Source organism: Cydia amplana, chromosome 7, assembly GCF_948474715.1.
Source record: "Cydia amplana chromosome 7, ilCydAmpl1.1, whole genome shotgun sequence".
NCBI classification, from domain to species: domain Eukaryota; kingdom Metazoa; phylum Arthropoda; class Insecta; order Lepidoptera; family Tortricidae; genus Cydia; species Cydia amplana.
Window position 1 is genome coordinate 8,168,135 of NC_086075.1, and position 25,511 is coordinate 8,193,645.

General features: G+C 36.6%; 1 protein-coding gene across 1 annotated transcript; it reads left to right on the forward strand.

Moving 5' to 3' along the window:
- Positions 1 to 1,456: 1,456 nt before the first annotated feature.
- On the forward strand, positions 1,457 to 5,265 carry LOC134649586 (uncharacterized). Its single transcript, XM_063504403.1, has 8 exons — positions 1,457 to 1,650; positions 2,168 to 2,416; positions 3,260 to 3,528; positions 4,004 to 4,190; positions 4,270 to 4,369; positions 4,673 to 4,777; positions 4,866 to 5,021; positions 5,104 to 5,265. Exons 1-8 carry the CDS (start codon positions 1,508 to 1,510, stop codon positions 5,155 to 5,157), a joined length of 1,263 nt encoding a protein of 420 aa, XP_063360473.1. The 5' UTR covers positions 1,457 to 1,507; the 3' UTR covers positions 5,158 to 5,265.
- The last annotated feature ends 20,246 nt before the right edge of the window (positions 5,266 to 25,511 follow it).

Genomic DNA, 25,511 nt, shown 5'->3' on the forward strand with positions numbered 1-25,511 from the left:
CAGTTACGTCAACCAGACGCTTCGCGATTTCTGCGAACAACTTATGATTACTTTATAAACGATTTGTGATATGAGAGCAGCAATGGTTCTCGTATAGGTTTAAATTAACTAGATGGTACTTTTATAATTAAGTCCGGGGTTTTCGAATTTTAGAGTAATAAAATCATCACACACTTACCTACATATTACGAGTAAGTATATCATACTTTACTACTTAGGGAACAAATCATTACAATTAATTATAACACTACTATATATAACTTATAAACTGAAATAGATGTCATATACTAAAGAAAAAGTGAACAAGAGGCGGTAGATACACGAGAAATTGGGACGGCTACCGCCGTGGCCGGAGAGCCTCTCTAGAGGTCCAAGGAGTTAGCAGCGTATCCGCCACTGGCTTGGTCTATTTTTTTTTAATATAATACATCTATTTCAGATTATAACATACTTTAATAACTAAATACATTTAATTGACCTTCAACTAAGAAAACACTTTAGGTATTAAACTAAAATTTAGGTGCCTCGTCAAAAAGTACAAGTACCTATATTTTCAATGTTACCATAAATTGAGTCAAGGATACTCGTTTCCATAACTACTTCGCACGCGACACCGCTCGCGGCGTCTCCACAAATTCCATGTAATTTGAACCTCGAAATTATGAGCGAGAAAATATCGTGAACACCTAATAAAAGAGTAGAACAGCTAGTAAAATTCACTGGAAATGATCACTTAATCGAATTGAAGCCGTATTACGTTTATGTTTTGTATTACGTCGCGATTTTCAGGCTATTACTTACAACATGATAGTTTCCTGCGTAGCACATTGACCTATAATAGGATGGTGTTTAGTAATAATGTGTCAACCCACATTAATTACGCAATAAGATGTCAACTCAAAAAGATGACGCTTAAAGTTGTCATTTTATTGCAAAATGAATGTGGGTTGACACGTTTTTGCTAAACACCATTCTAATTATTACTTCGTAAAGAAAGACGGGCACTTAACGCTTACGAACAGTACGAAGTGGGCCAGTTCATTGGTGCACAAAATGGCGTTTGTGCGCATTTTCGTTGGTGCATGTTCTCCCGGCATTAAGTATATGAAAGGGGTAGGCCCTTACTGTTGAAATCGTTGGCGTAGCAGAAGAAAAACTTGACATCCTTATCTATTCGTAAACGTTTCATTAATATAAACATAAATCATAAATCAATAAATTGAGGCTTTCTGTTGATTATTGTTTGCATTAAATGTTGTTATTGTTTTCTATTTCATATGGGCGTTCCTAAAATCCTTTTATGACTGCCAGTTTTTGTTTGTCATATACCTACCTACCTACACGTTGCACATTATGTCCTCTAAATAGACACCTCAATGAATATTCTAATAATATTTCTATGTTCATGTTAAAAACGATAGCAATTCTAAATCTCACACTGAATTAGCAACCTACTCGTATTCTTTGAACACTCTCTCCATGTTGCTGATGTGCTCCAGTCGCAATAATGCTTGAAAAACTGAAACGACTATATAACAAAGATGACTTTGACTATTCCACTGGGCAGGTTGACCCATACAAGTTTCATCCTACGTTTTATTTTATTCTGAAAGCGTTTACAGTAATTGACGAACCTATACCGAAGTGGAGGTATGTATTGTGAATTTAATTTTTTTTCTTTATTAACTAAATTAACTTTATTATTATTATTTGGAGCCTGTTGTGTCCCACTGCTGGGCAAAGGCCTCCCCCAATTTCTCCACAAATCTCTGTCCAGTGCTATGTCTGGCCACTCCTTTAAAAAGGAGTCCAGTTCATCCCGCCATCGCCGGCAGGGTCTGCCAGAGCCCCGGTTTGAGTTTTCGGGCCCCCACTCTGACGTGATTTTGCCCCACAACTCACTCGGCATTCGGCAGACGTGACCAGCCCAGTCCCATTTTAGCTTGCCCGCCTACATCGACGATTTGGGTCTTGGAGCGTAGCGTGGTGTTCCGGACACGATCCACCAATTTGACACCTAATATGCTACGCTCCATGGCTCGTTGGCAAACCCCGAGTCTGAACTTCTGAGCTTTAGTCAAAGAACTTTAGTTAATTTAACTACCACCTGATGTGATGGGGTCTATCAAATGTCCGGTTCAAGAGTTATTATTTTTTTATTCAACAGTTACGTTTCTCTTGCGGTAAATGTATTCGACGCAACAGTCGCTGTGTTTTTTGCTGGTGTCTCAACTTTTCACGGCATTATGTTACTCGATGTCTCAATCACAACTGAGGCCGGTGTGTACTGTATCGTTCTGATATACAAGTACCTGATTCTCACCTGCACCCAACTTGATAAGGCACACTATCATTGTTTATTGCGGGTTCTGCGAGAGGATTTCCGATATGTGTGCGCTGAAGGAGCTAAGTACAGGTAATCATTATAACTGTTTTTTAGGGTTCCGTAGCCAAATGGAAAAAAACGGAACCCTTATAGATTCGTCATGTCCGTCTGTCTGTCTGTCTGTCTGTCCGTCCGTATGTCACAGCCACTTTTCTCCGAAACTATAAGAACTATACTGTTGAAACTTGGTATGTAGATGTATTCTGTGAACCGCATTAAGATTTTCACACAAAAATAGAAAAAAAAAACAAAAAATTTTGGGGGTTCCCCATACTTAGAACTAAAACTCAAAATTTTTTTTTTCATCAAACCCATACGTGTGGGGTATCTATGGATAGGTCTTCAAAAATGATATTGAGGTTTCTAATATCATTTTTTTCTAAACTGAATAGTTTGCGCGAGAGACACTTCCAAAGTGGTAAAATGTGCCCCCCCCCCCTGTAACTTCTAAAATAAGAGAATAATAAAACTAAAAAAAATATATGATGTAGGTACATTACCATGTAAACTTCCACCGAAAATTGGTTTGAACGAGATCTAGTAAGTAGTTTTTTTTAATACGTCATAAATCGCCTAAATACGGAACCCTTCATGGGCGAGTCCGACTCGCACTTGGCCGCTTTTTTTAAAGTAACGGGTGTCCACTTTTAACAAAATTGGAAAATAAGCTGGCTGTTTTGACAGATAGGGTTTCAAATAAAAAAAATCAGCAAATTAAATTCCATGATAGTTATTAATAAAGGTCCTTGATCACTTTTTCGACAGCAAATAACGTTAGTACGAAAAAGATAACCCTTTGTTACTCATCAAAGGATGATTCGGAAATAAAAAATATTTTAATTTCCAACCAATGTATTATTTTTCTCATTACAGAGACAGATTCTTCGAAAATCAATTGGAAACATGGAAAGTGTCTCTGTGCTCTGTGATATTCACGTTTGGCATTGCAGTTGGCATGGCTTCTTTCGCTCTGGTGTCCCTCCTTTTCCACCTAATGACGAGAACTCCTGGCGACGGCAGTCAGCGACCTCTACTAGTTCCCTTTTGGTTTTGGGACCTAGACTTTGGAAAAACGCCTATTTATGAAATAGCCTTAAACTTTTCGAATTTTTGCTTTATGACTTATGCATACAACTATGTTTGTGAGTATGGCTTGAACCGTTAACTTATATGTAGTTACATACATAATTTAGTAACCGGGTAGGCTCTGTCTAACGAAAGGAGGTACCTACTGATTTTTTTTTAATGGCAACAATGACAATAGGGACATGTCGAATGTGCCTTACGCCACTTATTTATCGTGTCAGTTTAGGACAATATTGCATTACTTCTTAAAGATTTTATGTAAATCATGCTAATATTATATCAAAAGTAATTTGTACTGGTAGTACTACACAATCTCACCAGGCTAACAAGTCTAAAAAAATACCAGGCAACTATAAACCTACAGAATACGTTTATAAGAGCTTGCAATATCGATAAAATAAAACATCAGCATCATCAAATAAATAGAAAAGTAGATACAAACAAAGTAGCTTAGGTACCTATTACGTGTTTAACGCTGAAGAGCTTATGCGTGTTTAAATAATAGTCTCGCTCTCTAACCATTATTTACAGTTATGATACAAACCCAAGTGGTGTGGGTGAGACAAATCGCAACAAAAGCCGATTTAGTCATTTGGGCCATCCAAGATCTTTTGCAGGACATCCACCCGGCTACCAACGAAGAAGAGAGAGTGCACTACGCAGAGTTAATTAAATACAGAATGAGGGAAATAGTCTCTCAACATCACTCCATGTACACGTAAGAGCACTCTCGCCTCCTGATTTAATGAACACCAGGCTTAAAAATACTTCTAAGCTAAATGTTATACAATTTACAGTTTGATGGAGGCTTACGCTGGAGTTTACAAGAAATTATTAATGTTTGAACAAAAACTTTGTGGCCCTGTGGTTTGCTTGACAGCCTACTGTACCGCCGAGGTAATTCAATCTTAAACTTGTTAAAAAAATCCTTATTATCCACGACAGTTTGCATTTATAGAATTAAAATAAAAGGAAAGCTTTTTACTTTGGGGTATCTAAGCCTGAAATATTGTGATTGGGTAAAGAGACTTAATACATACTTTTAATAGGTCAAAAAAAGCTTTAGGAAAATTATGGAAGAACAAGTGATTTCTCGCATTTCAAGATTGGGTATTCTTAGCTGAAAAATAATAAGTTTCAAGATCAGAATAAGATATTCCGGACACGGCACAGTTGATTAATATTTAATTTTCTTTTCAGAAATTGGACGAGGGGGAATTTAATGCTATACTAGTATTGCTTTGTATCGCAACAGTCACTTTAGTCTACATCCCGTGTTATTTGTGCACCTTTCTGGGATTAAAAGTAAGCACTGGAGACAAAAAAGTGTTGGTAAATTTAATATGTACGCTAGGTCATCAGTGAGATGAGAAATATTATGTTTTTATTATAGGTGAGATCAGTAAGTGATGCTTGCTGGAATATATCGTTTTGGAACGCGGGTCGTGAGATACGGCCATACTTGGTTCTTATCATGCAGCGATCATTGCGCCCGCTCCCGCTTCAAGCCCCTGGCTTTGAAGAAATATCTATACAAACATTTTCCACAGTAAGTTCTTAAGTTATACTCTAATAACATCGTATAAATAACCGATTTCAAGAATATATTTTCTTTTTTTTTTTCTTTTCAGAAAATGACAAATGCTTATTCATTATTCAACATGCTTCGGCAGACCAGTATATAGAACTTTCTCGGTTCCTAGTTTAGTTGTAATTGGCACATAGCGTAGTGTTTACACGTACTGATCAGATTAAAAATAAAAACGGGTTTTCGAAACGAGATGATGATTGTAAGTAATATAAATATGTATTTAATTGAGATATATAGTCGAAGGTATCCATTTCCTACTGCCCATTATACTGCACACATAAATCATATTGAACATAGCAACGCATTTGATTCGCTACCTATATATTTCTTTTAAAAGTAAGATAAATGCTCGTTTACTTTTGATTAACACTCCGTTAAAATTAGATCAGCTGTTAGTAGCACGGTCAGAGAGCAGTAAAATTCGTGTCACGTAAAACTGGCGCCCAACATGGGGCCAAGCAAATACATTGTTGTTACCCACTAAGGCAATTATTTGCTCTCGTCGAGCTTGTTTTGTCGTATTTTTGGTGCTTACTGTAACAATAAAATAATATTTGAAAGAAGTACTTGTTCTATTCTATTACATAACCTTCTTAGTAATTTCATCTAAGTGTAGTTAGTTAGGCAAGAAAACGTCACATTAAACACCTACACGCAACCAGAATGCAAGTTGATTAAAATAACGGAGTCACGTCGTATACAATACGTAAATTATTACGGTCCAGTGAACATTGAAAATAGACAAGGAGGAAAGAGAAGAGCTTTATCCAATAATAATTCTCACTTGAATCGCTCTATTTGCTCGACGTCGCACGATCTGATATTGAATATGGATAAAGTGAATTATATTCAGAGTGGCGGGCAGCGTCGACTCGCAGAGTTTCAGATAAGAGGATTACTTACAAGTTATAATTGGTTCTCGCTATTCGAGTGAATAAGAGAAAAACCAAATGTCTTTCATAGCACCTCTCGAGATTGTAGATAAAGATCGTGCTTTCGTATTCCTTTTCAATAAAGCCTTTCAGCCGAGAAGGGCAGTTTAGTCTTTCCGATTAATATTAAAAAGAAAGTATTCAGTGACTGATCTGTACAAAATTAACCTAGTATTCATAGGTTCATAGGTGGGTATAAATTTAATAATTAAGGACCGTGGCCTTTTCTGCTCGCCAAGGAGAGTTAAGTTCCAGCATTTATATTACAGCATTTATTAAGAATGAACCAAAAGAAAAAAAAAATTAAATATACATATATAAAATATATACTAGTCTGCTACATTATTGTGTTATGTAATAAAACATATTCTGAAATATAATTATAATGAATTATCTTTAATCCAATATAAAAAAATTCAACTTCTAAAGCTTAAAAAAGCTAAACAATAGGGCATTTGTACTTACTACTTCTTGAAATTGTAATCTAGTTGAAAATAGCCCTCACTGCGCTGTTATCATCAAATAGAAATAATTTATTACACTTTGCAGAAACCAAATTTAATTATAAAGAGTTAATTATTTGAATATCACATTACTATATCGCGGATTATTAAAAACAATCTTATAATTTTAGTCATCAACTTGACAAAAAGTGATGTGTCTGTATGCCCTGCTCTTTGGTGGCTGGTATGTAAAAAAGCCGTCACATTGAATGGGCACCATTAGGAGCTCTCAGCCCGGACATGTTTGTTGGTAACACAATTACCACTGCACCGACGGCGTCCTGCAATCTGATGCCGATTCAATTAACATCGAGGCTTACCTATTGTCTCTCTATTGGTTTACATGTGCGCTTTGAATGCATTTAGAAGTTGTTGAAAAATATTTCAATAAGCACCGTAATCAAGTAACTAGTAATGTTTTTGTTTTTACGTCATTAAGTAATTCACTAAAAAATATTCTTAAACTGTATCTAGTTTTTTAATATACATATATTACCTTCAGATTTATGTAAATGAAACTTAATACGTTGATAATTTCAGACCTGGAGAACGACATCGGGTATCTTGTAATAATTATTTAAGGAATAGCATTGACGCGTGGAAATTTTGTACCTACCTATATAAGTATACAAGAGAGTAAGTAAATTCGTCGCTGCTTTCATCGCAGGAAACGAAATTAATGGGTTACACGTGTAAAACGAATAGATTGATGGGTATGCGATATTGGGTCTCATTTCATTCCCTGCTATATGTTCCATATACGAGCCACTTGTAAAAAAGTATGGCTATAATATGTGTCCAAGTCTTGTTTAATCTTATATGAATCGGACCTTTCCACGACCTTTGTGATAAAATCCATCCGTCCTTCCATCGCGAGTTGTCCACCGCACTCGCGGTCACGCTGGAAGCTATTTGCCGGACTGACATTATCGTAGCGGCGGTTTCTACAATCTCTGTCCTTTTGTATCCGCAACTGGTCGTGACATGTCAATTACGATATCCTGCGAGCTTCTGCGGTCGTTACAAGCGGGGCGTCAGTACGTATCAAAGGATGTGACCATAATCTAATAATACTATATTTTATATCCGCTAGTGCAAGCGTGTCTGAGTTTAGTTTGAGTAAATATATAGTATGAGTATTTGTAGTGAAACTTACTGACGTTAGTAAATTTTTATTGCACCACGCACACTGTTAAGCGTTTGAATAGTACATCTATATCGCCGGACAATGTGTACGGCCGGTCAACGGATATATGCTACCTCTGCTTCCCTAAGGGCCCGGCCACATGTCAGCGGTGCGGCGACGCCGCCGCCGCGCGGCGCGGCACCGCAGAAATCTGCGGCGACGCCCGCCGCAACGCAAAATTTTGCGGTGCCGTGCTGCGTACTCGTGGCGTCTTTATTAACAATTTTCGGCTTCGCCTCAAATTGTTACTCACGCCACTCGCCTTTTTTGACCCCTCTTAAACAACGGTTGCATAAAATACTATTTCAATTTTACAAAGTGTAATAATACCCCTGCCGAATTATACTCATAATGTCATTCGGGTAATATAAGAGTATTGAAACTTGGTTTACATGTTCCTTTGGTAATATGTAAGCTTTAAGTAAGAAAAGCGGCCAAGTGCGAGTCGGACTCGCCCATGAAGGGTTCCGTTTTTAGGCGATTTATGACGTATAAAAAAAAACTACTTACTAGATCTCGTTCAAACCAATTTTCGGTGGAAGTTTACATGGTAATGTACATCATATATTTTTTTTAGTTTTATCATTCTCTTTCTCATTTCATTATGTTAAAGGTGAGATTTTTCAGTTAATTCTTACATAAATAATTTTTACTACGACTTATAGATTCCGAGATATAAGCGACTTTCTGGAAAAACCGTTATACTTATATTAATTTTTTGCTTTCTATTTAAATATTTAATTGAGAGATTAATAGATCACACTTTGTAAAATTGAAAAATTAAAAAAAAAGTACTTCATGAAATTATTTTCAAAATTGCTTTCTTAGGGTTAGATACCTAATAGGATAATAGGAATAATAGGATATTAGGTATAATTTGAGGTATATTTTACAAAAAAATATTGAACGGTATTGTATCTGGAGAAGCCCAAACTTGGTATGTTTTGAAAATTATTTTTATTATAATTAAAAAAAACCGGCCAAGTGCGAGTCGGACTCGCGTTCCAAGGGTTCTGCACATTACACAATTTTTAACAATATGTTTTTTTTAATGAAAAGTCAGTAAAATGTCTTTAAAAAACCCGTAGGGGTCGGATCAAAAACTAAGTACTTAAGTCCGACTCACGCTTGACTGCATATTTCTAATAGGTTTTCCTGTCATTTATAGGTAAAGAACTATTTAGTGTATTTTTTTCAATATTTTAGACCCAGTACCTAGCTTCAGAGATAAAGGGGGGGAAAGGGTCATTTTTTTCTATTTTCTTGAATAACTGCTAAACTATTTATCTTAAAATGATCATTCCAAAATTTAATTAATAATTAAATTAATAAACTTAACTTTGAAACACTTTTAGGTACAGGAATTTACAAACTTTTCTCAAAATCAGCTCTGTCATTTGATATGTAACACGATATCTTAGTTTGAAAAACTTTATTTTTTAATTTGCTCTTTTACCCCCCAAAAGTGGCCTACATATTTAAAATTCATTTGTTTACGTTACATATATGTCCGTCTTTGGGTCACAAACTTACATATGTGTGCCAAATTTTAACTTCATTAAAAGTGAGTAAAATGTCTTTAAAAACCCCGTGGAGGTCGGATCAAAATCTAAGTACTTAAGTCCGACTCACACTTGACTGCACATTTCTAATAGGTTTTCCTGTCATCTATAGGTAAAGAACTATTTAGTGTAATTTTTTCAAAATTTTAGTCCAGTAGTTTCAGAGATAAAGGGAAGGAATGGTAATTTTTTGCCTATTTTCTTGAATAACTGCTAAACTATTTATCTTAAAATTATAAAAAAAAAAATATTTGAGATTCTCAAAATGAGATCTTTCATTTGATATGTAACACGATATCTTAGTTTGAAAAACTTTATTTTTTAATTTGCTCTTTTACCCCCCAAAAGTGGCCTACATATTTAAAATTCATTTGTTTACGTTACATATATGTCCGTCTTTGGGTCACAAACTTACATATGTGTGCCAAATTTTAACTTCATTAAAAGTGAGTAAAATGTCTTTAAAAACCCCGTGGAGGTCGGATCAAAATCTAAGTACTTAAGTCCGACTCACACTTGACTGCACATTTCTAATAGGTTTTCCTGTCATCTATAGGTAAAGAACTATTTAGTGTAATTTTTTCAAAATTTTAGTCCAGTAGTTTCAGAGATAAAGGGAAGGAATGGTAATTTTTTGCCTATTTTCTTGAATAACTGCTAAACTATTTATCTTAAAATTATAAAAAAAAAAAAAATTTGAGATTCTCAAAATGAGATCTTTCATTTGATATGTAACACGATATATTTTGAATAACTTTATTTTTTTATTTGCTCTTTTACCCCCCAAAAGTGGCCTCCATATTTAAAATTCATTTGTGTACGTTCCATGTCCGTCTTTGGATCACAAACTTACATATGTGTGCCAAATGTCAACTTATTGAAAAGTGAGTAAAATGTCTTTAAAAAACCCGTAGGGGTCGGATCAAAAACTAGTACTTAAGTCCGACTCACGCTTGACTGCACATTTCTAATAGGTTTTCCTGTCATCTATAGGTTAAGAACTATTTAGTATATTTTTTTCATTATTTTAGACCTAGTAGTTTCAGAGATAAAGGGGGGGGAATGGTCATTTTTTGCCTATTTTCTTGAATAACTGCTATTTATCTTAAAATTATAAAAAATATATATTTGAGATTCTCAAAATGAGCTCTTTCATTTGATATGTAACACGATATAGTTTGAAAAACTTTATTTTTAAATTTCTCTTTTACCCCCCAAAAGTGGCCTTCATATTTAAAATTCATTTATTTACGTTACATGTTCGTCTTTGGGTCACAAACTTACATATGTGTGCCAAATTTCAACTTTACTGGTCCAGTAGTTTCGGAGAAAATAGGCTGTGACAGACGGACGGACAGACAGACGCACGGGTGATCCTATAAGGGTTCCGTTTTTTCCTTTTGAGGTACGGAACCCTAAAAAAAATGACTGAAATATAATGATATGATATTTTTGGAATCGGCTCAGAAAGCCCTTTCGTTTAATACCACACACGATAGGTTTCAAAACAGTTTTTTTTTAAATTCCATACAAAAAAAGTGGCCAAGTGCGAGTCGGACTCGCCCATGAAGGGTTCCGTATTTAGGCGATTTATGGCGTATTAAAAAAAACTACTTACTAGATCTCGTTCAAACCAATTTTCGGTGGAAGTTTACATGGTAATGTACATCATATATTTTTTTTAGTTTTATCATTCTCTTATTTTAGAAGTTACAGGGGGGGGGGGGGGACACACATTTTACCACTTTGGAAGTGTCTCTCGCGCAAACTATTCAGTTTAGAAAAAAATGATATTAGAAACCTCAATATCATTTTTGAAGACCTATCCATAGATACCCCACACGTATGGGTTTGATGAAAAAAAAAATTTTGAGTTTCAGTTCGAAGTATGGGGAACCCCAAAAATTTATTGTTTTTTTCTATTTTTGTGTGAAAATCTTAATGCAGTTCACAGAATACATCTACTTACCAAGTTTCAACAGTATAGTTCTTATAGTTTCGGAGAAAAGTGGCTGTGACATACGGACGGACAGACGGACAGACGGACAGACAGACAGACAGACAGACAGACAGACATGACGAATCTATAAGGGTTCCGTTTTTTGCCATTTGGCTACGGAACCCTAAAAAGATAACTCATCTCATTTTTTTTTTAATGGTGCTTCGGGTCAAATTGTTTCAAATATCCTAAAGATCAATCGTACCGATTTTCATACCTGTAACATCATTTGCAGCATTTTACTGAATTTCTCGGTGTACTGCCAGTGCTATTAAGAAGGCGCAGAAATAAAAAAACAATTGAAAAGAAAATTTTGGGTGAACCCATATCTTCGTATAATGAATGAAGATGCAAATCATTTCAAAAGAAAATACCGGCGCGGCACGCCGCACGCCGCTCGGCGGCACCGTGCGCGGCGAAACTCACCGCTTTGCGGCACCGCGCGCGGCGCCGCGCACCGCTTTGCGGCGGGCGTCGCCGCAGAGCGGTTTGCGGCGCCGCAGATTTCTGCGGTGCCGCGCCGCGCGGCGGCGGCGGCGCCGCACCGCTGACATGTGGCCGGGCCCTAACAGTCGAAATTAGCATCCTAACAGTAGTTTTACGTTTCATGTAATATCAGGACACCGTTACCGTAACTTAATAATACATATAAATCTACTTCGATTGTTGAAGTTTACGTGATTTCTAGTTGAGTTTAAGTATATATGTATAAATATAAAACAATGACATAATAATTTTGGCAATTCCAGACACAGTATTTTTTAAAGTATTGTTAACGGTGTTCTGATATTTCGTGATTAATTAAACAGAAACCTCAAGTCTACCATCGGAAATCCATCCTTTTGTTAGGTACACACGCATTTTTGGAAAAAAACCCTGATAAGGGGTAGATGTAATAAGCGCTTTACGCCGATTAATGGGTTTGGTACGAAGATAATAGTCCCGGGGGAAAACTTAAACTGTCACAGTGCGCTATGACCAAGTATGATCTATATAATTATGTGCCTAGCTATTACTTATATATGTCAATAAATAAATAATAATAAATAAATAATAAATAAATATTATAGGACATTATTACACAAATTGACTAAGCCCCACGGTAAGCTCAAGAAAGCTTGTGTTGTGGGTACTCAGACAACGATATATATAATATACAAATACTTAAATACATAGAATACTATGCAAACCTAAGCCTCTTCTCAACTTTTAACATACATTTCATCTCTATAGGTACGTCAATTGGGAATATTACGCGAAACTTTGCGTAGGGGGCGCCACTCCCACAATCAGTCACAATCTAAGGGTCTACCGTAAACGCGACAGTCGAAATTTTGTTATCTGACCTCTCTATCACTCTTGCATATTCGTGCGATAGAGACAGATAGCTGAGTTTCGATTTCGCGTTTCCCGGTAGGCCGTTTGTAAACAAACCGCCTTGATGTATCGATGTCATATTTTGTCTGTGAAAACTTGTCAAAAACAGTTTAAGGCACAGTATGTATAAGTTACTCTATGGTTTACGAAAGGCGCTAGTGCTGCACTCTGGCGGCAAAACATTGTAGTAATACTCCCTTTGCGAGTTGCAGTCGCGGTCATGCTAAAAGTTGTTTGCCGGACTGACATTATCGTGGCAGCAAATTTTCTACAATCTCTGTCCTTTTGTATGCGCAACTGGTGGTGAATAAATAATAATAAATAAATAAATAAATATTAGAGGACATTTTACACAAATTGACTAAGCCCCACGGTAAGCTCTAGGCTTGTGTTGTGGGTACTCAGCCAACGATATATATAATATACAAATACTTAAATACATAGAAAACAACCATGACTCAGGAACAAATATCTGTGCTCATCGCACAAATAAATGCCCTTACTGGGATTCGAACCCAGGACCGCGGCTTCACAGGCAGGGTCACTACCCACTAGGCCAGACCGGTCGTCAAATGTCAATTACCTACCATGTCCAGCGGGCTCAGCACGGTTCCATTTTTATAGACTATCACTATGCCCGTCACTTTCGCACTTACATACTTGTTAGAACGTGACAGACATGGTGATAAACGATAAAAATGCGACCGTGCTACTATATAGGGCTGCTAGCTTTTGAAGCCGTTACATACCTACGCGGCGTGAGTAGGTATTCGAGGTAAATAACTAAATATAAGTTATAGTAGTAGTAGTCACTTTATTGCCGTGCGGCCGTGTGGTGGCCGGCTTTAGAATAGCGCCAACCCTAACATAGGATAAGGGTATCGTACGAGGCGACTAAGTCCACAAAAGTAGAAAGAAGTTATTTCGTTACAGGGGAGATGGTCCTCTTAGCATTGGTTTGAAATCCATCTAGGAGAAGTATACTCTAAAATAAACCCCGGAATGGAGTTTCCGTAAGGCGCGAGTAGGGTCCAACCTGAAATAAGCGGCAGATTCCTGCAGCTGACCTGTCTCCACACGTATTGGCTCGCCTTTCCTGTGGGATAAGACAGTGAAGCCGAGAGGGTAATGCAGGTGCTGGCCATTCCCTGCGTTTCCTTAATTCCGTCCCAGGCGGTGTAATAGGATATATCTCCGGTTTTACACCATAAATCGTCTTTAATATGTGTAGTGTGTACATATTTTTGATGTTAACTATACATAACTATCATTTTTCCTGGTCGGTAGATATATGACTTTGTTTAATATTTGATAATTAGATCTGCATAGACTCGAGGAATTATTTTTTACCGAATTCCTACTAGGAACATAATTATATATTACCTGTCATAAGAATTGTAAGTACCTATAAGATTTTTTTTTTATTAAATAAGTAAACAAGTAGGTAAGTAATACGTATGTAGGTATATGCAAAAAAAATATAAACTAAATATAAACTACAACTATATAACTACAATAACAATAACTAAAATAGTAATAAAAATAGATATTTGTATAACATCGTTGATTTCGATATATGCAAAAAAATATTAACTAAAATTAAAAACTACAACTAACTACAATAACGATAACAAAAATTATAAAGAAAAAATAAATATTATAATATCGTTGATTTTGATATAAATATTAGTGATTTTGATCTAATTATTATGAATAGTTTATATAGGCTGAGTACTGGGTACACAGAGGCTGCTTACTGGATTTTGGAGGCTGACTACTGGAGAAAAGTGCCACTTTTTGTTTAAACTTAATTAGAGATATTATAAAGAGGATTGTTATTTTTTTAAATATTTTGTCTTAAAACTATGATAAACAATTGATCTAACCATGTCATTTGTTTAATTATCCGACTAATCCTGAAGAAATGCCGAACGTTCAAACTTAAAAAAGTCGTTATAAGGCTGACTACTGGTGCCTTTACCCTATCCTGTGCAGTCACAGATGTGACACTTGTGAACTAAATATTTTCCAATAAATAGGAAACCGCTCTTTTCGGGCATTTTATCGGTTGAACAGTTGTTGCAAAATGTTTTTGGATAAGTATAATATGCCACAACACGAGATATTATTTTAAGTAGGTAATTAGGAAAATTTTGACAATGTTTCTTCATGATCGATTTAAATTGGCCATCTAATAGGTACTGTAATCTTCTGTTTTTCACAATGTTTTCGTGGGTGGGTATCATGTGCATAGTCACAGATGCGACTTAAAAACAAAGAAAAATAAAATTTACAAAAAATAACATTTTGTATGAAGTATCCTAATTTTCAAAATTCGGTAGCGACCCCTAAACAGTAATTGAAAATTCTGAAAAAAAATCCACATTTGTTTTTAGTGGCAGATACTAAATTAAGCGGGCGAGACATAGAAAATTTTAACTTCGAAGAAATAAGCAACACCCAATTTTCCATCTCTATATTTGTAGCGTAATGGCTTTGGACGCCGTAATTAAATTTGATGTTAATGACAGGTAATAGGAAATAGGTAAGTCATAATTACATTTGTTAACACAAATGATGGCTGTCAATTAATAACTGAGGTATTATAGATAATCTGATGTACTTAGCACATTAATTATGGCCAGTCACCGACGAGTTATTAATTAATTATGTTTATCTTGTAAGCCTTATTTAGGATCCTACTGCTGGGCAAAGGCCTCCCCTCGTTTTCTCCACTCGACTCTGTCGTTTGTACTTTCCCGCCAATCCGGATAAAATGCGTCCAAGTCGTCCCGTACCGTCATCTCCATTCCGGTCTGCATGCACCCCGGTCTGCACCATCTATGATGTTCCATGGGTCCCACTCGGTAACCATTTTGGCCCACCTTTCCGGCTGCATGCGGCAAACACGTCCAGCCCAGTCCTACTTAAGCTTAGCGGTCTTGACACCTATGTACCTACTGTACATCTAGAATTCGGGTCTTGATGGCCGAACTTGGTAGACCCTCTGGAGCGCAGTTCCGTGTTTCTGATTCGATCAGTTCTGCGAACACCTACTTAGTATACTGCGCTCCATCGCTCGCTGGCAAACCGTAAGCAAACCTAAAGTAATTTTTAAACCTCAGTTAACGACCATGTTTGAGCGCCATAAGTTAGGATAGGTAAGATGCACATGTCGATGAGTTTGCGCTTGAGACATAGGTAATACCTATATCTATCGAAAACATTCGATAACAGAAATAAGTATAGCAAATCGTCAATTTGAAAATAGAGGTATAAAAACAAACTTTCTCCTTTTCCTCATCGGTGTAGGTACTTACTTACTTTTACAAGCAAAACTAATATTCTTCGCAGGTACGTTAACTTAACCTAGCATTCAATTCTCGCCCATTCAATTGGTGCACAGAAAACGTATGGCGAGAAACTTGACTTCTTCCTCATGATACAACAACCCATAAATGCAAACGTACACAATGAGAGAAATAAAAAACCTGCCAAGTGCGAGTCGGACTCGCGCACGGAGGGTTCCGCACCATCAACAAAAAATAGAGCAAAACAAGCAAAAAAACGGTCACCCATCCAAGTACTGACCCCGCCCGACGTTGCTTAACTTCGGTCAAAAATCGCGTTTGTTGTATAGGAGCCCCACTTAAATCTTTATTTTATTCTGTTTTTAGTACTTGTTGTTATATCGGCAACAGAAATACATCATCTGTGAAAATTTCAACTGTTTAGCTATCACGGTTCGTGAGATACAGCCTGGTGACAGACGGACGGACGGACGGACGGACAGCGGAGTCTTAGTAATAGGGTCCCGTTTTTACCCTTTGGGTACGGAACCCTAAAAAGTAACTACCCCGTATTGATTATTGAATTTATTTCTCTCTTTTACTCACAATAATTTCTAGGCAACACACAGTCGTGCTATCTACCTATGCTATGTACGGCACGACAAATGCTGCTGTCACTGTAAGTACATAATTATAAAGATGACATCTACTGAAACAGTGACTCGCACTCGGACGTTTACCTTACAAAATATACTAATAAACATACAGCTTCAGTAATCTGTACATAAATAAATAAATAAATAAATAAATAAATAAATAAATAAATAAATATTATAGGACATTATTACACAAATTGACTAAGCCCCACGGTAAGCTCAAGAAAGCTTGTGTTGTGGGTACTCAGACAACGATATATATAATATACAAATACTGAAATACATAGAAAACAACCATGACTCAGGAACAAATATCTGTGCTCATCACACAAATAAATGCCCTTACTGGGATTCGAACCCAGGACCGCGGCTTCACAGGCAGGGTCACTACCCACTAGGCCAGACCGGTCGTCAACACATGTACACCACATACATACATACATACATGGTCGTCGTACATGGCTTAACCTTTTCAACTAAAGTGGTCGAGTGCTGTCGTGCCCATGACGCCAACAGCCACTAAAAAGGCTATGACGGACGCTGTCAAAGCAATTTTCCTGCTGACAGATATTTTCGCTCTTCATATTGCAACCATTTGGCGTATAAGCCACATTTTAGCATGGGACGAAAAGCGTTGAAAAGGTTAATATCAAGCTTAACCCTTTGAACGCTTTATGTCATAAACACAAACACCACTCAAACACCAAGATCCTGGGCGCCATTGAGCTAATGTAAACCCTACTCGTAAGTGTGATGGTTGCTTTGACTGACTTTGACAGGATTCACCATAACACCTACAGTGGTCCTTGGCGCGGTGGGCACGACTAGTACCGACCGACACCTTTACTTATCTTCTGGGTGTTCTTGGCGTTCAAAAGGTTAAAAACCGAGCTACGGCATAGTTATCTTTTCTGTGACCAAGGATAAGGTACTGTTATTACCAAATTAAGTTAACGTTTGAGGAGAACGACTTCACGGACTGTTGGGTTACTGGTATTGGCGTAATGTTAGAACATAAATACTAACTGACTGTTTAACTAAGTATATGACTCCAGTATTCGATTATTGTTCATTCTGGCCGAAAAAATCCGTTTTAGAAAATAATTGCATACTTACCTAGAACAAATGCAGCAAGGAATTTAACATATAAGTATGGTTGTTTTAATTGTGAATTTACAATGGTACATTTAAAAACCATATTATAAATGCGTTTTGAATTTTTTTGACAACAATTTAATGGATAAGTAGGTATCTAATAATGACACTGAGCATTTAATGAACAATGATTTATAACTCAAGATAGGCTATAGGCGTTCCAAAATTGAAGCGCTTAACTTGTGACAAATTGTACAAGTTGCCTTTAGTCGCGGCTGGACAAGCGATAAATGTGCACGTGTTAACGAGCTCCCGCACACCGAAAGAGAAAGAGACGACCTTATGTTTAACAACGAGTGTGACAAAGATGGATGGAATGAGAAAATTATTCAAAAATAACAGATTTCTTCGTAGGCACAGAAATAAATATGGAAGTATTTTTTGTGCTCCTCAAGTATGAGTATAACCTATCTATGGTTATATAACATCATTGTTAATGAAATGAACATCTTTATTTCAGGCAACTAGTGGTAGTGGTATTTAATGTAATAGAGTCAGACCAAGAAAAGTCTGCAGCAGATTTGATAGCCCACGCAGTGCAAGTGTTATTTTAAACGTCAAACTTCTATGAAATTATGACGTATAAATAACACTTGCACTGCGTGGGCTATCAAATCCGCTGCAGACTTTTATTGGTCCGACTCTATGTATTTCCATAGATATTCTACCCACACACATGGGTGAGATCGTATCGGAATATTATTTATGCAAACAATAGTATTCAAACCCTGCCAAAGATCCTATGGCAAACATTATGATTCTGTTTAAATTGGTTTCTTCTGTGCCAACACTAGGGCTTCCAATACCGGGATCCCGGTATTTCGGGATCCCGGGATCCCGTCTTTTTAAACGCATTTTTCAATACCGGTATTTTTAAAGGCAATACCGGGATCCCGGTATTTTTAAAAATGAGGGAAATGCGCAGTATAAACCCTTTAAATCCATTATATTCGGCTGTATCAAAAAGCTTACTAAACGTCAGACGCATCTAGAGTTAGACCAAGAAAAGTCTGCAACGAAAATGTTATATTAAACGTCAAACTTCTATGAAATTATGACGTACAAATAACACTTGCACTGCGTACTGCGTATGCTATCAAAATCGTTGCAGACTTTACTTGGTCTAACTCTAACTGGTCTCTAGCCCGCATTTTATTATTGAAACGAGATCGTTGCCTAATGCGTCAGATAAATATTTGGTGGTTGGTGGTGGATGAATCCTGAAGTTACTTATGTGAGTGATGAATATGATGATAGTGACATTAACATTAACATAATTAGTTCTTATAATTTTATCAAAAAATAAAACGAAAGAGCAAGGATAACTGTAATAATGGCAAACCAATTTTGACGGATATTTGAAAAAATGTTGTCTGGTTGGTTAAGTTGAACTACAAATGTGACTGGTGAGGTGAAGTCAACAAATTGGATAAAATTATTGCCAACCTGGAGTGTGAAATAAAATTTTTGCAGATGGCGGCATTGATTGTTTATTGTTGTAATAGCTTTTAGGACATATCTGGTATTCCAGTGAGCCTTTATAATTCCTCTTTTTAATAAAACTATATATTTTTAAGCGACTCATATCCAATACCGGGATCCCGGGATCCCGGTATTGATGAAGACAGTTTCGGTATTAATACCGGTATTGTGAGAAGTCCGGTATTTGGAAGCCCTAGCCAACACCAACGTAACAATATTTGTTCTATTTAGGTACGTTTCGTACTTAAATTCCTTCTGCTCCAATTCTAATTCTTTTTAAACAATAAATGAAAAAGGTCCAACTAAATATCACTTTGTTTGTTGTCTTTTATTGTTTTATTTGTAACCTAGGATATACTTCTTCTTTGTCGTAACCTCATGGCTGAGGGACGTGACGATTGTGGGCACTCTTCACCAGTGCTCCCCAGGCCGCTCTGTCCTGGGCCCAGTGCATGCTAGCCTGCAGTGTGGCGTTTGTCACTGACGCTATTCTGTCCGCCCCTACGTCCACCCCTACGCTTCCTTGCCATGCGGCCAGTCATAATGAGCTTTTCCAAGCTATCTCGCCCTGTCCTGCTCAGATGGCCGAAGAAGCCAAGTACACGTTGGCACAGAATAAATAATAGTACTAAGTACAGAAGACACTCTCTAACAAAACGCGTCTGTTACGATCAGCACAGATATGGCCGCTAGGTGGCGACAGCGCCACGCGCGGCTTATGGCTTTCCCCAAAAGTGGGGCCGAACGGATGTACTTTTAGCTACCTGTAGCAAAGCGACGAAATCGCGGAGTGAGCCACGCCTGACGTTGGGAGCAAACAGTGGACAGCCTCGTTCTTATAACCTATGATATAACAAGTACGTATACATGCAAACGTATCAAATATTGAATTTGATACGTTTGGTAAAAAGGATCTGGTATTTACTGGGTTTCCCTGTTATTGGAGCTGATCATCGCGTGCCACAAACGCACTCGGACCGCTAATCTGATCTACACACGTAATCAATTTCCCGTCGTTAATTATCATGTAGTCGATGTTCGCTCTAAGTAATCATGCAGTTTCTATTGTATTATTCAGTAATCCTTCGTAAATCCACAATTGTACATGACTGACATCCAATTAGTGCTAAACTGTATTAAGATCTAGAAATGTAGGCTCCTAATGTAAAAGGACTGTGTAGGTGTACTCGTATGTTTTCTTATTCGAGTGTATACTGTATGTTCCGAAAATCGTTATTTCCTAATTGCAGTTAATACCATTCGCATTATTTCTCACTTTATATTTTTCTCGTAATCTTCCTTTCCCTATAGCAACTTAAGTCATTCGCATATTTTTCCATTCTATTTTTTTTTGAAAAACTTATTTTCCCGGTATGTTTTGTAACCATTCGCATTATTTTCCAACTTAAATAGACGGAGCCCCGCGGGGCTCCTATTTCTGGGCGGTTTGCCCTTCGGGCATCTGAAGCTACCTAACGAACCTAACCTACTTACCTACCTACGCTTTTTTCCCCAAAGTGTAATGTTTTCACGGACGTCTCACTAAATCAATAGCTAGGTAGGTTAGGTTCGTTAGGTAGCTTCAGATGCCCGAAGGGCAAACCGCTCAGAAATAGGAGCCCCGCGAAGCGGGGCTCCGTCTAGTTAAGTTGCAAAGGAAATGTTTTTTGAAAAGAAACAGTCCGACGAACTCCAGATTTGATGGACACCCCAGCGTTTTTCATAGTTTATTGTTGTTATGTCAGGCAGAAAATAAGCTACTAATAAATACATAGAATGGGTAAATATGATAATATGATAATATGAAAACGGTTCAAAAACATATCGAGAAAATAAGCTACTAATAAATACATAGAATGGGTAAATATGAGAATGATTATAATTGCTATTGATAAATGAAGCTTACGAGAAAAATAAAAAGTGGAAAAAAATGAGAATGGTATTAACTGCCATTTAGGAAACTACAGTAGAGCCTCTACCATCAGTTGCCCGAGTATTTCTCACTTACTTTATGTGAATAAACGTGCCTTATGTCACGTTTTACGTTTCTTTACGGTCTAATGTGCCTAACTTCACTCCACTAGAAACGATGCTGTCCCTTTCTAAGTATACTAAAAAACAGTGCAAGAATTATATCGGAGGATTGTACAGCGCCCCTAGGAGTCACCTAAAGAACTAAATATCAAAGTAACCTACCGAAAACATCGAAGTTTGCAAATTGCGGGCATCTTTCTCTGTCAGTCTAATTACTCCTTAATTAGAGTAAAAGAGAAGCATGCCCGCATATTGCGAACTGTGAAATGTTTTAGCTGTTTCTATGGTTTCTAATAGGGTGATCAAAAACATAAATGTGAAATGAGAGCCAAGTCCAATATTTAGAATATGCCTCGGTGTTGATTTTGCGGAAAAAAGAATTGATATCTATATGGGTGCCAAGTTCTAGTTCGCTTGTGATGTAATTAAAGTTCAGGATTTTACTTGACTAGTTTTTACGTACACGCTATATTATATTTGTCTATGTTACTTTTTTAAGAATTTAGTTTGTTGGTATAAAAACTAGACAAGACAAATCCTGAACTTTAATTTCATCCCAAGCGAACTAGGACTTGCACCCAGGGTAATTCGCCAGTGACTGGCCAGCTGGCCACCTTAAACTAATGATGAATTCTATTCATCTATAAACAGAATTCAATGTAGTATAGGTTCAATAACTGGTCAGCTTTCAATAACTGGCCACCTAATACTAAAATGAATTCTGTTTATACGTGAATATAATTCATTTTTAGTTTAGGGCCAGTAACTGGCAAAATACCCCGTATAGGTAAAGATTTCAATTCGTTTTCCGGCGAAGTCAACAACGACGCATATTTTTTATAAGTACCTAGTATTGAACTTGACTTTCATTTCAAATTATTTTATGTTTTTGATGCATTATCATTACTTTTTGTACAGAAATTATTAGTATTCATCATAATTGATTTCGAAACTAACATTTATTTCTATTTAACAATTATTTCTAGGTAATATAACACATAGCCGCTGAGTCGCCAGTTCTCTTTTAAACTTGGCTTGACACGCTACCCGCCATTCTTGAATTTGTGCGAGCTATTTTGTCACTTTTTACAGATTCAACATTCATTCTACAATTTTTAAAGATTTGACGTTGCCATAGTTACGAAAATATTAAACATATCAATGTTAGTAAACAATGTATAAACAGTGATGTGTTCAAGAAAAAAATGCAAAATAATATATGATAAATACGTAAACACCATTAATAATCGTGTTAGAATTATACCTTTGCGTGTTAAAAAATATGAAGCAAATTATACGGGCTACTTTTGGCTACATAAATAAGATTATTATGTACTTATGTTGAAAATAGTACACACGTGAGAAGAAATCTGTATTAAAATAGGTATGTATATATGTTAGGTCTTGCCCTGGCCTCGCTTTGTGTAGGTTGCTGTACGTGCCGGCGTACTAAGTAAGTAACATTATACGGCCTTAACAGCGATCTAAATTTTATGGTACCTAAATGATCTCGATCTTAGCACTTTCAGTGCCAAGCGCCCCTTCCCAATACAAAATGAACCCACTCAGCGGGTTTTTGGGCAGTGAATGTGTTAAACCTTATTTTAATTTTCAGATTGTGAACTACCAGCAAAAAATGTTAAGTTTTATATTTCCTGTTGCCAAACTGACGAGACATGAAACATCATCACCACACACATGAAACATCGAACTGAACTTGAACATTGGGAAATAATATATAGGTAGTAAAGAAAAATAAATAAACTCACAGAACATTTGTATGTTTTATTTTATTTAAGATATAAAATAAAAAATACGTAGGAACTCTCTCTGTGTACATATAAACAACAGGTCTTGCAGTAAGTATGTATATTGTGTTACTATGTGGTATGTGCACCCGGCAACAACAACACAACATGTCTATGTACCGCTCCTTGACATCATCATCTTCCTCAAGTTGTTGTCCCGGCATTTAGCCACTTGCCAACTAATCACTTCTACAATGCATACAACAATGAACTATTTGCTTGCACGCATGTACCGCTGGATGCCATCCGGGTTTGTATGGAAATGTTGTTTTCAATCATAGGTTCATGCCTAAAAGCAAAAACTGCTCGTAAGTAATGTGATCTTTGCAAATGTACTTAACTAAACAGTAGAAATAGGAGTAAATATAACTCATTACCTTTGTATCAAATCAGCCTTTTTTCGAGCTACTAATTGATTTATTCCGTATTAGTTTTGCCTGGAGTTCACGTAACTCTTATAAATAAATACATACTACGTTGAAAATTGCAAAGATAATCGTGAAAAATATGTTTATTTGTTGTGTTTACAAGTTGACAGAAATGTAACGTCGAAAACGCACGTATTTTTCGATGACATCTGTCACGTTTATTCGCGTAAACGGCGTAAAGTAATTAACTTGTATAATTCTGGCTCAGTTTTCTTTATATAGTTAGAAAGAGAGCGTTTTAGGTGTGAAGTTAGGCATGGATAGAAAACTTACGTAAATACGTTAGGAACTCATGGTACCAGTTGAAATTTTTAGTTCTTTAAGTGACCGGTAGAGGCACTGTACAAATACTCCATACATTTTCCTTAACGTTCTCACTATCGACTGTCATTTACGGAACTCATGGTAGTGCTTTAGGTATACAGATACACTCTCTTATTCAGTGAATGTGACAAAGTGAAATAGCACCCACGCTTTTCCCGATTTTCGGGGCTGTGTCATAGTAATTGTTAAGAGTTATCAAGTCATCATAAAATCTAGTTGCAGAAAACCTATTGATGAAATTTGAAAAACAACCTGTATGATTCGTTAAGCTCCCTTTACAAAAACATCATTCAAGTACATATACATTAAATCTTAGAAACGCACATACTTAGTACAAACTTCTTACAACACAACACTTTGTTATTCTACAAATTAGGTAGGTACACTAGGTAGGTACTGTCAAAAAGTGTAATTATTGTGGTTTATGTTACACTCATTTATTTTTTACTAAACTGTACCTTCAGCCCTTAGCAAGTGCTTATAGTATTTCTCCTCAACCCATTTCTAAGGAGCCCATACTCAATGTAGTTGCGTTATTTTTCGAGGAGTTCAAAGACGTCAACTTACTGACAATTTTCATGATGACGCTCCGCACACGATAGATATATAGCTAAAGAGCTATATATCGACTGCATTAACAAATATCCTTTGAACACCACGCCTATCGTGTGCGGAGCGTCATCATGAAAATTGTCAGTAAGTTGACGTCTTTGGTGGTTAGCCAGACACAGAAAGCATAACCTGCCACGACTGCCTAATCAGTGTCAAACTGACATATTCGCTAACGTCTGCATAACTTACATTCTATACATCTCACTCGCACTAATATGTCAGTACGTGCCATATGCATAAAAAGTAAGTTACGCAGACGTTAGCGAATATGTCAGTGTCAAACTGGTGGTAGCCATACTACTCACCTCGCGAATTGCAGATAGCTGGCTAAGTAGAAACCGGTAGTAAATAGGAGTAGGTGAGTAAGAAAATACGCAGCCACAATGTAAGGGCTTTACAAACAGTTATACGACGTATCCGTTAGATGCCTAGCGGTTTCGCTTTTTTTCACACATAACTTCATCACACGTTTACACATAAGCACATAACTGCTGTTTTAATCCACGTGTGACATGATTTCTTGTACGACTAATCAATACCATTTATTATTTGTTTGTATTTACACTTAAGTTTGTATTTTGACTTAGTAGGAACTTAGGTAGATAGCCTTTTGGGTAGATATGCAGTTTTGCAGCTCGCTGTACATACAATTGTGTTTTAAAGTTATAAATTGTATGAATAGCTGTCACTGTACCCAAGCTATGTGAAAAATATTACAGTGTCGTTATAAACGCTATAGTTTTATAGAAATTTGCCGTAAAATTTGAAGAGACTACCACACTTTGTTCTGCCAAATTAGCGGTCAGAGATCTAGCTTAGACGGAGTCTATTTTACCTTCATCGTCAAGATTAAACTCAATCTGGGTGACCAAACCATTTGAGCTTTTTGGTTGATAGATTTACAAAGGCAAGTCTACTTGGCAAAAAAACGTGTTTCAGATATTTAATTTTTGACAGAAATGAGATCAAATCAATAAAGTAGCATTTTACATGGTTTTTCTGTAATTTTTAAAATTCTCTCCTTATTTGTCAAAACTAAATCTTGACTAAACTGTAATTTTTAACCTTTATAACCCGTTTAAAAATTATAAACAATCGAT